The sequence below is a fragment of the Onychostruthus taczanowskii genome, unplaced genomic scaffold (assembly GCF_017590055.1).
Source record: "Onychostruthus taczanowskii isolate IOZ18803 unplaced genomic scaffold, ASM1759005v1 scaffold2, whole genome shotgun sequence".
NCBI classification, from domain to species: domain Eukaryota; kingdom Metazoa; phylum Chordata; class Aves; order Passeriformes; family Passeridae; genus Onychostruthus; species Onychostruthus taczanowskii.
Window position 1 is genome coordinate 19,538,855 of NW_024499239.1, and position 16,035 is coordinate 19,554,889.

The 16,035-nt window shown below is 39.7% G+C and overlaps 1 protein-coding gene across 1 annotated transcript in view; it reads right to left on the bottom strand.

The window, feature by feature from the left end:
- The window catches only part of AFAP1 (actin filament associated protein 1), a 61,570-nt gene that overhangs the window by 25,357 nt on the left and 20,178 nt on the right, over positions 1-16,035 (bottom strand). The window contains exons 4-7 of the mRNA XM_041402978.1: positions 15,296-15,507; positions 12,137-12,316; positions 2,781-2,873; positions 1,230-1,314 (exon numbers count right to left, since the gene is read on the bottom strand). Of these exons, the coding sequence (XP_041258912.1) occupies positions 1,230-1,314; positions 2,781-2,873; positions 12,137-12,316; positions 15,296-15,507 (570 nt within the window). The remainder of the gene's footprint in view (positions 1-1,229; positions 1,315-2,780; positions 2,874-12,136; positions 12,317-15,295; positions 15,508-16,035) is intronic.

A 16,035-nucleotide genomic window follows, 5' to 3' on the forward strand; every position in this document is an offset into this window, starting at 1 on the left:
TCATCAAGGACACCTCAGTCTTCTTGCAGTCATTAATGCCCATAATTTCTCCTACTATGCATTGGAAGTCAATTTTCAAAAGCCACTGGTGTTTTCAATGACCCTAAGCTGGGCTGCTTTTCCAGCTGCATCATCACACCTTCTGCAGGGTACCTGGGCCACCAGGTATTTCTGGACACCGTGGGCAACACAGATTTTGGGTCACAGATGATTCTCCACAGGTTTTTTATGAAAGCTTAATAGAAGATTTTTAAAATGTGAAAAAAAAAATGTAAAAATGTACCATGACTTTCAGAAAACCACAAACCATGACACTGTCCCATACTGTTCAGAGATCTGTATGGCCAGGAAATGCTGGAAAATGACCCAGAGAAGAGATAAGGGACAAGATCAAAAGGTGAGACAGTGCTGGCACCAAGGCCAGTATTGACATTGTGCTCTCTGCAGCTCATGTTACCCTTCACTTAACAGCAGCAGGAAAATGCTTCATCTAACAGCAAGTTAAGGAAGCCACAGAATTTCTTCTGCTTTGCAGAGGAGGGAAGGGGATGGAGAAGAGATCATAAGGGTTGAGTGCCTTAGAAATAACTTGGCCAGAACTCCTTCTGGATTTGGGATTTGCCTTTGTTAGATATAAGGACTGCAGAAAACACACGGCTCCAAAGTAGCATATGCAAAATTATACACTTATGTACTCAAAAACTCACTGATATTGCACCACTATATGTATTTTTAACATAAATAATCATATGTAACATGACAGTTTATATATGAAGGTGTCTGTGCACACAGACACATATATTTATATATATATATGCATGGTTCTCTCCTTCTAGTATTTAATGACAGCTTTTTTGCATAGAAGCTTTACACCACTATATTGTGTAAAGCTTCTAAGCGAAAAATATTTATATTGTCACTATACAGTTACTAAAAAACCTGTTATTTGCCTCTAGTGGCCGCCCAGGGTCTGAAAACCTGTGCTTTTGAACACAGAAAAGGCCAAATCCAAACTTCTATATTCTGTTTCCTAATAGTAATTATATTGATTTTACCTACACAATAACATCAAATGTTGCTACCAGAATTGAAGGAATCCTTCTTGACATAGCTCAGCTCTCAAGTTAAACTGAATCCTAATAAAACCATTCCAAAACTTTACATTTTTGGAAAGATAAAAGCAAGGTATTTCCCTTTTTCTCAGCACACATTACTGACACCAGACATACCTTGTTCTTTACCATTGCACACAGCAGTGATGCCATTTTCCACAACACCTTCCCCATCTGAGCTTGGCCTCTCAAACGACAGCTTCTGCAGGGGCAAAGAGATCAGCTGACATACAATGTTTGCACCTTCATAAAATCAAATGTCATGGGTCCCTTCAAAAATAGACTTACTATGAAATAAAACCCACTTTCAAGCTCTCATCCACTTGGAAGAAAATTATGAGATAGTAAAAATGTCAGTTTTAGAGGCTTTAGAAAATCACAGAAACAGTAAAATAGTATATCTTTGAAAGTGTATTAAAAATCAGTGAAATATTCCTAATTCACCACATATTTTAATGTATTTATAGACTCTAAATGTTGCAATAAAAAATTACATGTACCAGATATGAGTAGGGTAAAAGGCCATATCTTTAAAAATGCTCCATACATGCATTTGCAATTACAACTCATCAGAAAATAGTGTATTCCTACAAGGTCCTCCAGTACTTTCAATATGTGCAAAAAAGGCTTTTGAAATAATTTTTTAGCACTGATTATTCTGCAATGGTTATGCATGAGGTCTGGGTTCAAGTAGATAGAGCTTATGGCAGCACAGTTTTGATGACCACATTACTCAGAAGTGGTGAAGCCACGAAGCAGAGGTGCAGATTATCACAAAAAAGAATGGATGACCAGATAAACTACTCCTTTCCAAGGCATGCATTTTAGAAAAAAACCCTATTTTCCAACACTTTAAGTTGCTTTGTCAATACTGTGCAGGTGTGTGCAAACACAACAGCTTCTGCCTGTGGAACCAGGAGGTCTAGGCTCTCCTGGAAAAGTTCCCAGGACCAAAGCAACAACACCACAGGCTGTGGTGCACTGCCACCAGAGGGGTGGCACTTGCCTTTAGGCACTGGGTGATGAAGCCTCTGTCAGTGGGATTTTTAAGGAGGGGCTGCAGAGAGATTTGCTCATATGGATGCCTTACCGGAGCACAGGCTTAAACTGGTGCTGGTAATGCACCAATCATTCACTGCAAAGCTGCTCACTTCCCTAATTCCTGCTCTCACATCCTGCTGAGTCAAGGCAGTGGAGTAGCCAAGTACCACGTGTGAGCAGCCAAGTTTCTCTACTGAGACACGAATGCTTGGAAGAGTCTGCCAAAGCAGTGACCTCAGCATGCCCAGGGAGCCCTTCAAGGACTCAATTCCCCAAAATAAGAGACTTTCCCTTAAAACCCTGGTATAATCTTCCTCAAGAGTGACACCCCTGCTTGCTGTTTGCATTTGTTGCAGCCCATCTCTGCATCTCAGCACATGTACCCACCCTGCTATGGCTGAGGAGAAGCTGGACCCAAGCCAGCCTGCTGCTTGCTCAAGGCCCAACAAAGTGACAGGGCAGAAACCTCATCTCTGCAGGATGTGTGCACACAGCCAGACCGACACAACACAGGCACTGTGTGCCTGGAACAGCAACACAAGGCAGCAAGGATTTACATCCAGTGCCTACCAGTGTCTCTTTGAGTAATCATAAGAAATTTTACATTCATAATTTTGGTAGCTTTACCTTTTCCAGCTCCACTTTGTGTACTGGAGAACTAGATAACGGCCCATCAGAGTCCACAGCTCCTGTGCAGTTGCTGCACACATCTTTGATAACCTTAGGAGACAAGGCACAACTTATTAATTATTCATAAATACACATCAGAGTGATTAGAAATTATATACGGATGTGAAAGGAGATAGGAAGGAGAATCACACAGACATTTACTAGGCTGGCAGGTGTCAGGCAGGCTGACACTACAACTTCTCCATGCTCCCTCCCTAAGTCTTTTCATGTATGACCTGAAGGAGACATACAGTCTAGAGGTGGAAGGTTTCAGTTTCTAAGCAGACTAAGCTCCAAGGCTCTCCTAAGTGAAGAAACCAGTTGCACTGCTGATTTCCACGAGCTAATTTTGCAATATAAACTCAGCTGACACCACCAAACTAATTTCATTACAATTATGAGAAAATGGGATCCAAGGTGCCTCAAGCCAATAGACAAGAGTTTTGTATAAGACACTGCACAGATACTCTTTTTTGCTATCAGAGAACTAAAGAAGTGCTTGTTAGCTTAGAGTTAATACTGCACAGTAGTATTTTGGGGCATTTTCGTACTATAACTACACATTAACTTAAGAGTTAAAGGTGAAAGTAATTGTAAATATGTTTGTAGCAAACGGAAATGGCATTTTCCGTTCTAAAAAGTCAAGAAAAATCTTGAACTGGGAATTTGCTGGTATTTTATGGAATTCAAAGAACTTAAAAACCTGAAATTACATAAATGTAAAAATACACAATGAGTAAAGATGTTTGATGATTCCCCAGGGCCATAGCTAAGGGTTTAAGGGTTCTTAAGGGTGAATTACCACCAGCTCATCATCATCTTGAAACTGCTTGTGCTGATGAGAACAGGCTCTCCATCCAAGCTCATGCTGAGTTTCAAACTGAACAATTTTGATGTGGAAACTACTAAAAAGCAAAGGATGGCACTAAACATCCTTTTCCTTTCGCAGCACTTAAGCAACCTTTAAAGGTGAAGCTAAATCAAATCAAACATTTATGGGTTTGCAAAGACCCTTATGCTACTCAGGAGCACATCATAAATTACAGGCATTATACACCATAAAGAAAGGAAGAGCACCAGCCCCATTTTACAGAGAGAGAACCCAGGAACAAAATAATGATGAAATCATTCACTCAGTGACACACAAAAAAACCCTAAGCAAAGCTGGGAGATAAACCTACACTTTTATTTCTGAGCTAGAATCTCAAAACAGTTCAGCATCCTTTCCTGTCTGACCTACCCTATATTTCGTTCCAGAAACAAGACCAGCATTTCATGGCACTTGCTGTCCTTTGTAACAGAAAATGTTGATATATCTGTAGCAGAGCACCTCAGAATTAAGAAAAGCCCTGAACTCCCCAAAATCATGAGATTTTTTTCATATGTCTGGATTTTTTTTCAATCACTGGTCCTCAGTATGGTGTAAATACACTGCTGTTTTCCTCCTAGGGAAATGTGACTGTACAGTTTCTGGGAACATTCATTTCTGTCTCCTGCATGACCCTGGTTCAATAGCTTATGTTTTCAGCATCTGCTCACACCACACAGTTAGTTAATTTTGGCAAAGGCAGATTGTAATGGGAGTTACAGGCAGAACAGAGGGAAATGATTTGGCAGCACTAACTCAGGAGTATGTGCTAAGTCATGCACTCAAGTAAATCCAGCTCTTATCATACCCCACATATTTAAGGAGAAGTTGAAGTGCTTAATTGGGTTGTAATTAAATTTTGATTTAAAAAATGACACACTGTCCAAAGGGAGTTGGTGGCAGGATCTAAAGTAAATGCATATTCAAGGGTTCAACACCTCATTTGGGTTCAAAAGGTTCACTGGCAAAGACTTGCTCATCACCTTCCACGTGCATTATAATTGTGTTCAATGCACAGCACAGAACTCATTCTCCTCCACCTCACCAGGATGAAATGTCTTTAATATATAATGGTGGCCTGGATGCACTCTCTATAATTACGTTTGCAGACAGCTGCCATTAAAAATCTGGTTTTCACATGCATATAGCTTTAGCTCAAAATTTTAAGGATAAAACATTCCACCAGTATTGCCAACTTGCATCATTTCAATCACAAGACTCAAAAGTTCTTGTCAGTTTTTTCTATGTTCCATCTTCTGAAGCCATATGAAAACAAAAGATTACTATTCTCATTAAAAAGTAATTGTGAGTGAGAATGAGGAATGGAGTTCAGCAAGCTTTTATCCATTGCAATGAAAAGCCTAAAAATATGAATAAATGTATCTCAGTAGCTCCAACAAAAAGGGGAAAAAAAGAATCCCCAAAAGCGTCATTTTTAATAAAATGGCATCAAAGGGAAGGGTGCACTGAGAATACCTTGTAATGGCAAATATTCCATTGTTAGCTTAAGTTTTCTCACACATTAGGGAAAGGAAATAATTATCTTTTTCTCACCCCAAATGCCTTTGTACATTACAGGTACACACACACACAGTGTGATCTGCCAGGAAAATCAAACTGAGATCAAAAACAGACTATCTATTCAAATATTTAAAATATATGACCAAATGTAATCAGAAAACTGAAGACCCTGTATTGCTTTGGATAGCCTCAAAGCCAAATGCATTTAAAATAATCTTTTGCTATTCCATAGCAAGAATCTGAAGTACCACAATTACCATTACAATGTCACGATTAGCAGACTTCAGAATTGCCACTTTCAAATGCAGACCTGGAAAAACTTCTGTAACCTGAACTGTATTATTATTCCTTATTTACAGAATTATAGAATCATTTAGTTGGAAAAAAATCCCAAGATAAGAGTCCAGCTGTTAACCCAGCAGTACCAAATGCACCACTAAACCATGTCCCTAAGTGCCACATCTACACAGTATTTTAAATATCTCCAGGGACTGACTCCACCACTTTCCTTGGCAGCCTGCTCCTTTCAGTGGAGAAATTTTTCCTAATATCCAACCTAAACCTCCTCAGGTGAGACTTGAGATAGTTTTCTCTTTTCCTGTCACATGTTACCTGGGAGAAGAGAGCAATCCCCACCCTGGCTACAGATTGGTTCTCTCCTTTCAGGGAGCTGCAGAGAACACAAAGGTCCCCCCTGAACCTCCTTTTCTCCAGGTTAAACAGCCCCAGCTCCCTTAGCTTTAGACGAGGGCTTTAGACCTTGAATCCCCAGGTGGATCAGGATATAAATCAGAGTACGGCATTGACTGCAGGGACAGAAGGCACAGAGGAGAAATATTTGTAGGTAGGAAGCTGGAAAGATTCCCTGTCCTGAGCCATGGGTGAAGTCAGTGGAATTTCTGCCACATGGTGTGTCTGGAATATTTCTTTCTTTAAAACTATCTTACTACAGAAGCACTAATATTTACTATTAAAAAACTTACCTGCATATACCTACAAATTTCTATAATTCTTGTATATCTTATTTTAAAAGACACACCAGGACTGGAGGCAAAATACTTGCCCAACACTTATTCCACATGTGAAGTCAGAAAAAGTAAATTAGATTCTTCTGGCTACTTTAAAGTTCCAAGCTCCCGATAAAAAGCACTGGCTCTGTAGTAAAACCAGCTGCTTGCCAGCCAGTCCCCGCCACACAGAAACCAAACAAATTCTGAGTAAAAGTACATTTGTAGATAGCTCCTTATGGCTGATCTCTTTGGGACCTGTTAAGGAACAAGACTATAAGTTGTCCTGTGCTCGAGGAGCTTGCAGACCTCTCTCCTGGTGGATACCACGGATGAGCTCAAGCTACAGCCTCCCTGCCACAGGGCTGTGATTACAGCATTTTGTATCATCTTGTGTTCTCATGGAACTCCCATGAGGAGCTCACACTTCTTAATATGATAGAGTCCAAGACAGAAAGTCCACAGCCTGAGTGCACATTTGCTTTGCTTTATGTAATCCGGCCAGCCACCCACCCACTTGTCCTCCTCTGCCCACAAGTTTCACAAATACTGGAATTGCTAGCAATGGGATGGGCTGCATCCCTTGGCTCTGCCACTTAACTCTGGAATTAGGAATACGGCAAAGCTGAAATCTGCTTAAGTACAACACAGCACAGGGAAAAGGGTTTGGCTCCAGCTGTAAGTCAGTATTTCCCATTCCTGAAACACTCAGTTTTCACTTCTGGAAGAGTACTGACTTTCTGGGACTCTGTCATTTTGGCATGACTAAATCCTCATTTTCTCTTTCTTGTGGACTGTTCCATAGGTTAGTGTCAATAACCTCCTCCTTAGGAGAGGAGCAAAACTCCTCTTAGTGTTTTGCAGAGAAGAAATGCCCTGAGGAGTTCGCCTAGAGGAAAATCTTAGGCAGGAAATGCAGAAATTATTCCCATCATAGCCTGCGCTGTAAGTCTCAAAAAGAAACCCCCTTTACCTTCTGTCCTGGAAAACATTATTCTCAGATATCCCTTAGCCTGGAAAGATTAATCTTTCTGCCTTACTGCCATTTGTCTGAGCAAAGTGAGGATGAGATTCTGGCAGAGTAGCAGTCAGTAAGCCTTTCCTTAGTGCCTGTGCATCCCCTTAGGAATACTTTTCTGACTTACTCAACCAAGACAAGCCCTGTATCATTTCTCCTGCGTTATTGCCATGAAGTCCATTGCCATATATGGCTGCTGGATCAGGCAGAGCCCAGGGAGGAGGCACTCCCCAGAGGCTGGGGAGGGAGGCAGGAGGCACTGCTGCTCCAAGGGCAGAGGTGCCCTGTACCAGGGGAGCTGCATCCCTAGCCTGGGTGCTGCAGGGATGCACGTGGCACTTTGGGCTGTGAGTCTGAGCTAGGTGTGATTTAAATGATTTTCCATCCAAAGCTGTGAGTAGGAGAGAGGAGGAATCGTATCTAGTGGTGAAAGTCCCAGCCCTCCTGGGTTCTGCTCTGACTGCGACAGCTCGCGTTTGTGATTTTAGCCAGGAAACCCAAAGAAATATTATCACTGAGAAAACAAGTAAATAGGATGTTTGTGGTTCTGTATTTGTGGGTGGTTTGGTTGGGTTTTTAAAATTTACATATACATCTGGTTCTTTTAAATAATGTATTGTTTTCCATGGTGCTGGTCACACACAAACACACACACTGACTCTGGCTCACCGCCAAGCTGGGATCCTCTGGCTCTGCCCACTGGCAGAGTCCTGCAGACTGGTCAAAACTCCCTGTGCAGTTTGGGGAGTCCCCTCTGCAGGTGAGGCCCTAAACAGCTATTGTGCAAACTGACTGACCTTGCTGTGACTTGAACTGAGGTATTTTAAACCATCTGATTGAACAACAGGGGTGTAATTCCTGGGAGGTTTCATTTAGTTTGCACAGCCTTTGCTGCTGGTGATAATGGGCAGTGGAGAAAGAACCTGGCCCAAATGCCCTGGGTGATAGTACATTCTAAAAGTTTCTTACAAATTAACAAACGCTGCATGGAAATTACTAGCACCAAGTATACATCCCAAAAACCACGTTTTTTAGTCAGTTGTAAGGCTTGACCATTCAGCACTTGATTCTACTCAGCTACAAAATGGACATAATAACCTCTTTGGGGAGCATTACATAAGCCAAGAAAGAAATGCCTGAAGTGTAGAAGATCTCTAGCTGGAAATTCCCATAGAAAGCAAAAGCAGCCATACACAGTTTACAGTTACAAGCTCAATTTCATGCTCATATAAACTGGCTAAAGAACAGCTCTGTCAGTAGTTTACTCTTCAGTAAAACTGTCCACATAAAGACTGGAGGCCAGAAGTTACTTGATTACCTTCACTAAACTCAGGACAGTGAAAAAAAGGAGATGTTTTCATAGACTTTCATGAGAGACAACATGCAGTTAATCAGAGAGAAAAACTAGGTAGGTGAACCAGCTGAACAGCCCTACAAGGAATGTTGCAGAGCCTTTGGATGACTGGATACAGTCCCAACCATGGTTTTATTCTCTCTTCAGGGAAAAATATCCTCCTTATTATGACAAGTTCAGAACTGGCTGAGCACTGTCAACATGACACATGAAGCAATGTCTCCTTATGGCTGGAAGATTCACTGCTCAATTACAGACCCTCAGCTGGAGAGACTGCTGAACAGCAGCAGAGCACCATAAAATGCAGAGAAGCTAACTAAGGGTGCCTAATGCTGGGGAAAAATGAAAATCAAGGCCAGTACTCCAGAATGATAGATTGCATCTCATGCATGATAAATCAGAAATACATTTTTGCAGGAGGAATGTTAGGAGGAAGAGAAGGCCTTGGCACCAGTCACTGTGACCATTTCCTTCTACACCGTGACCAGTCTTCTACAACAAGTTACCTCAACTTAATTTCTTTGGCATCCATGTATTTTTAATATTGAGTGCAGTTTTCTGTGGCCTGGTCTGAGGGTTCTGCACACAGAGCACATTCATCCGTACAAACAAAGCCACTGAACAAGCATCCTCTTGTAAGGTCATGGTCTTACCAGTCCTTTTATTTTTAAATGCAGCATTTCCCAGGGAAGCTGACAAATAAGTGCAGTTTTACCAGTCTGTTGGATGTGCTGAGACAAACAGGGAAATTTCAGACCTTACTTGACCACAAAAGGGTGCGCAGACGCACATATATATTCAAGCATGCATGGAAAAAGATCATTTTTGGGTTAGAGTGTGTAACTGCACATATTTTTTTCATGTAGATTTTTGTGGGAACATTTTAGGACTCAAGTCTGGAAAATTCCACCACTTTTTGTTGCCCACCATATTACTGAGATGATCTCAGCTCTAGCCTGAATTTATACTAGTTTTGCTCCTTCCTCTGAAATCCTGACAGGCTCTTTGGTGACATCAGCTATCTGTTTTCATCAAGCGTTTGTTAGCTGGTAAATCTGAAACTCCCTTTGTGGTTTCCAGTCTAGACTTCAATTTGCACTATGTTTATCAGCTGGGGCTTTTTTGGTGTCATCTTTACAAAAAAAAAGGTCTAAAGTATTCTACATTGATTTAGAATTTGTCTTCCAATAGATATTTTAAAATTATTTACTTAATAAATATATTCTGAACTGATTATATACATGAATTGGAAAAAAAAAAGATTGGTTTAGCTTTCAAAGGACAATCTGGTCTCCAAAAACATTTTGAGCTGTTTAGGATCAAGTGTAAAGCTTTAATGTGACACTTATCATTTGGATTAATGAGAACCCATTGCTCCTGGGTGATAACCCGCCACAAGTGGCACACACTGGTGCAGTATCTTTGACCAAGAAGGCATCTTATGCTCTAAAAATGTGGTTGCAGAGTCCTTTCTCACTGGCAGTCTCTGGATCTGTCCATGCTATTAACTACAGAAATCACATGTAAGGGACAGAGCACTGGGAAGGACCCTGGCCCTCTGGGAGGGAGGCTGGGAAAGCTAAAACCTCCCAAGAAGCAGTGACCTCTTTCATAGTCTAAGAATATCTTACACAAAGCCACACATGATTTTCAGAAGCTAATTTTGAGTAAAACTTGAATGATCCAAACATAACTGCTTATATAATAATAAAAAAAATCCTTAAATTTTGGTGTATTTTAAAAAATACAGAAAGCAATGCTTATGGTATTTCTCAAAGGCCATACTTCTTTTGGAAAACACTGGAGCTGCTGCAAGAGCTGCACAGATCATTTCTGGTTAGCTGTGGGAAAGGCAGTTTGTACTGCAGAAGCAAAGGGCTGAAGCAGCACGGAGCACTTGGAAGTTGAGTACAGTAACAGTGCCATGTCCTTGAAAGATTTCATGAATAGAGAGCTTTGCAGCATGAAGGAGCTAAATAAAGTGCTGTCAGACTGTCTCCAAATGCTTTGCAGACACATAGAATACACAACTGTGTGAACATGCAACTGCACAAAATCCCTCTTTTTCTTCTCATTTTGAAGCAGCAGGAATGCATCTGGGATATGGAAAAATCTAGTACTGCTCTGTCTGCCTGTGTGGGGATGCTTTATATACAATTTAAAAAAATAGAACAATTTTTATGAAAGAACGTCTGATAGATGCCAGTGAGCTCAGTATTACTAAACCCGAATTTAGAACAACACAGGAAATAAGGGTGCAGTTTCTATGATCTAATTACAGCGGAATTCCCTTGGAAGGGAACATGACTTATGAACTTCTCTTCATTCCAATCAGTGGTTTTGAACTGCTAGCTGAACTAGTGGGACACTTGCATGACTTTAAAACTTAGGACAAGATACTGATGTTAGAAGAAGGCTAACAAATACATGGCTGGGATTAGTTGCCATTAAAATGACAATAGAGAATTTTCTAAGCCAGGATACAAAGTCAGAGTCAAAACCAAACACACATAAACCTCAAACCCCCAAAAGGTATATTCAAATATTGCAAAATAGGAAATTACAGATTAATTTTCCATTTAGTACATTAGCCCACAGCAGAATTTATACCGATTAAGCTGCATTTTATGTCTCCCTCTTCTGCAGAAAAACTATCTGCCATCAGGAAATTCCTATGTGTTTAATTCAATTGTATTTGGGGAAATACAATTTATTCTTAGAAAAATAAGTACCATATAAGGTTACATCAGAGCACAGCATGGAGAATGCCTGATGAGTCTGATGCATTCAGACTTATACATGCATTTAAAAGGCTGGATTTCAAGGTCTTAAAACAGTTGCTACTGCAACTTCAGTGATAGTTTCCCACACTACTTCACTGACCTCCACCTTTGAGACTGGCAAAGTCCAACATAAATACTAGTAATCTGGTTAGGATCTGTAACAGCAGCCCTTGCCTTGGGATTTTTCCATGTTTGCAGACACTGAACAGAGAGGAATGGAAGATGACAAAATCCCATTTTCTCCGAAGTCTACATTCACAGGACAAACCATAACAGATGATACGCTGCTAAACCAGAATTAGGAAACTTGAATGGCCTTCAGGAAGCTGAAGGATTTTTCTCCATCCAGAGCCATTCAAATAATCTTTTTAAAAAGGTGACACCATACCAAAAATAGTATTGGTGCCAGTTGCCTCCACCTGACGGAATTTGAACTTTCCACTCACCATGACTGTGCCTTAACCACCAAATCTTTCTGGAAAATGAACTGGAGATGGAAGGGAATTTGCCACCTCTCCTCTTTGTGCCAGATTATTGTGCTATTAGTAGTGAAAACCGTCACAGCAGCAGCACTGGGTTAACCCTGAGGAATCGCTTCGAGGCCTGAACTTAAAACCTGTATTTCTGCAGTCCCAAATTAGATGGGATTTAAGTTGTCTGGATTTGGGTGAAAGTTGCTGTCTGTGTCTCAGTTTGTAACAGCAACTGAGCAATGTGAACACTTCATGGGTAGAAAGACTCCTGGTTAGAAATCCCCCCTTACCTTTAGCCACTGTTCTGCCTGCTCTTTGCTCTGCACTGCCAGAACCAGGGCATCTGCTCCTTGGTGAGAGATTTTCAGCTCATGCTTCTTCTTTTTGCTGTCTTTGGGAATATAGGTGATACTGCAGTCATTCAGGAACAGCTCCATCTGGGGCTGCTGGTCCTTGGAGCTTTTGTAACACTAAATAAACATAAAGGAAGTTCCAGAGTTAGATATTATATTTTTGAACCTTGGGGAAAAGCTGTTATTACATAGAAATGCTATATTTTTAATTCATAGAATTTTGAATAGATTTTACACATCCCTTTGCCACATAGCACAGAGTTCAGCCAGAGCAAACTCATCCACTCTGTAAAGCAAAATTACTTCCAGACTGACAATAATAGATGTCTTTTATTGCAGGACAGGTAAAACATATGAAGAGCATTAAGTGTCTCTGCATTATCCTTATGACTCAACCTTGACCTTGATCAGGTAGGAAGAGGGTGATTTAGGATATCTGTTCACATGTAGCAGCAGAATAAACTTGTAACTTAACAAGTTTAAAGCTCAGATGTTTACCTTGCTCTTCAGCATATGAAGGCAAATTTGCATCAGTGCCTACACACTGCAACTGCAAAGACACTGGCACATGCCTTGCTCACCTGTTCATTTTCTTGAGATAAGTAAAAAAAGCTTCATGGAAAGTGGGTAAAATCAAACTTTTGTAGTTAATTCTGTCTAATAGTCCCTGCACAAATTTCTATGACTTCATTTTGTAAGCTCCTGGCTACAATGATGTACTTACACTTCTTCCCTCATCAGTAAACGCTGTCAATGAGCAGCCATTTCCTGCTGGGTCACTGATGACCTGCTCTCTGCTGGAACTGCTGATCTGAAGACAGAGGGCTCCCTCTTTACATCACTCATCCTACAGACTCCAGTCTCCATTCCCACCTTCCAACCCAGCACTACAGTTGAGGCTCCCAAAGAACAATGTTTAACTCTCCATACAAATGTCCAGTTACTTTATATACTTATGTAAATTGGGCTTTCACTCATACAAATAAGCACTAAGGCCAAAAAGACATCTGATAATAAAGGGGTCTCTGATAATCAGTAAGATTAACTAGTATCTGCATACAAAGAATAGCTGAACATTTATGTAAACAGAGAAAAGCACATGAACTTCTGCACGTCTGCAGCAGTATTCACGCCAGGATGCAACTGACTGGAAGACAATTGATAAAAGTATGTTATAAACACTAAAAGTTAGGCTGAGCAAATACAGCCAATTTTAAACCAGCCTCTGCAGATCACTGACAAGCCTTCCCTCTCCAAAGCCCATTACACCAAAGTTTCTCCAATTTGGTCACGGATTTTTAATTAGCAACATTTAAAAAATACTAAGTTTTCAAGCTATGAAATCTGGAATATATACAACATTATTCACTTTAAGAACCAATAAACAGCTTGTAATTCCTTTTATATTAATCCAAATATTTTATTTAAAATTATACATTGCTAAAACTGAAGTATATATATATTAAAAGACTTTAAGTGAAAAATGAGTCCCTAACGGACTTTAAGTGAAAAGTAATTCCCTACTAAAAGTTATGTCTAATGTCTAATTCTAATTAAAATATTTTTGTTTTATGATGACAGCTGCATTTATGACACAAGCAATTACTAATCCCTAAGAACACATATTTGTTTTACTTGCATATCTCATAAGTTAACTGTCCAAGTCCTCCTTCAAACAATAAACCAATCTTGTGTAACTTGGTTGTTAGACTCCTATTGTGACTTTTATTTTCTTAATCCCATTATAGAATTACTGAAAGACGATCCCTATAAGGGAAAAAAACCCAGCTTTTCGGACCACACATGTGGGTAAAGGAAATGAAAATATAAAGAATAACATATTTTTATATGGAACAATAAATGTAATTGTAGAACAAATGCTGTATGACTTCAGGGAAAAATCTGTTTCTCTGTCTCTTTCCTTTCTTCAAGCTGCTATCAGATGGTGCTGATATTGGATATGATACTGATATATGGTGATAAAAATGTGCATTAAGGATAATGGCATTATAAGAATATAATAAAATCTGAATCAGAATGAACTTTTTTTTTAACATTTAAATACAGGAGGGTACAAAAATTAAAGCCACTGCAAACTAGCAAATTCATTCCAAGTGTATTTTCAGAAATCTCTTACCTCCATGTCTTATCCTGCTATTTTCTATACTGCCATAAGCACAAATGTACTTGGAAAGCGAACACAGCTAAACTACATTGTACCACCTAGAACAGAGAGGTTCTACAGAAAATGTTCTATGGCCTGTTAACCAGCTTTTAACACTGGGGACGGCGCAGGAATTGTTATGTAATTAGGCACATGGGCTGGAAGCACCACATCAGAAGGCAGGAGCACCGAGGACCCCAACTTATTGATTAATATAAGCATTAGTTTGCTCATAACAACACACAGTAAATGCTTCCCTCAATTAAGGTCTCTTTTCATAAAACAAAAATGCATCTGTGAGCAGATAATTCATGGAATCTTTCACTGGTGCCTCCAATGAGAAAGAAGCATAACAGATTTGCTTAAGGAATAAATACATCCACTTGTTTCTGTCCCTTTTATAATGCAGCTGTGCATCATGTGAATACTGCATCATAATTACTGCAGAACAGATGGCAAAGGTTTAGTTTAAAGTGTGTACATTACCACAGCATATGCTGCCAAGTGAATTCTCAGTCCAACAAGGGACTTTTCTCTCCAGCAGTCTGATCCAACAGTTCACACACAGAGCTCCCTATGAGATTTTTTTGTCCGCAGGGAATGAAAGACTGGATTTACAGTTTCAGCAACTATTTTTTTCCAAATTAAATATTTTAGAAGATAATGGGCCAGATGTTCGTTCCAATATCAGAGAACTGCTGGGGTTCAAGCTTAAATGAAATAAAAATCAAAGTTCTAAGTGGTGAAATGATACACTTATAATTTCAGTGCTTTTCTGCTTCTTGGGTAAATCATGACCAAACTCTTTGGTAAGGTTACTGCAGACTTGGCCACTGTTTGCAGAACATATTCCAAAAATCAGATTCCTGTGAAAATAAATACATCATCTAAAAGGTACAAAGAAAATATAGCTAGCTGAAAATAAGAATTACCAGTAGTTTGTTTTCTTTGATAACACACAGTAGTTTGGTCCATTGCCCAAATCGTTTTTTTCTAAGAAGGAAGGCACAGATTTTGGCATCCTTCACCAGATCCATAGAGGCTTCCTCAGAAGGCCACTGATGTCTCATTTTCTTCCCCTTTCCATCCTCCTCTTCTTCATCATAGGATTCATAAGAGCTGCTCATGGCATCTGAGTCATAATCTTTAATAAAAGTGTAAAAGTCTTAGGTTAAAACACTTAGCCATGAAAGCACACTGAAAACCTCAAGAAGGTTCATTTTAAGCAAAAGCTTTTGAAAGTCAGCCACGAACAACTTACTGTTTCAGTGCTTAGTAATATCAATGCATTACTTTAATTAAACATAAGACACTTTGCCAAGACCCACACAGACACCTTGTGAATATTAATGAAACAATAAGCTGGGAATACATAGCTAGAATTTTAGGTAGTGTTTCATCAGCTTTAAAATATTATTTGACAGATAGCTTCATTTTCTGTAATTCTTTCACACAGAAACATCTTCATCTTGCTTAGTACATCACAACGAGAAACAAACACCCCATATGGCAAAGGTCATAAGAATACATTATGGGGCAGGATCTATCCACCATAACATTTCACATAATTCCCAAACACAAGTAAGTAATACACACTCTTCTTTTCATCTACATGCAAGCACTTATTTACAAACCAGTTACAGGGACTTGGGAAAGTTACAGTTATTTCATT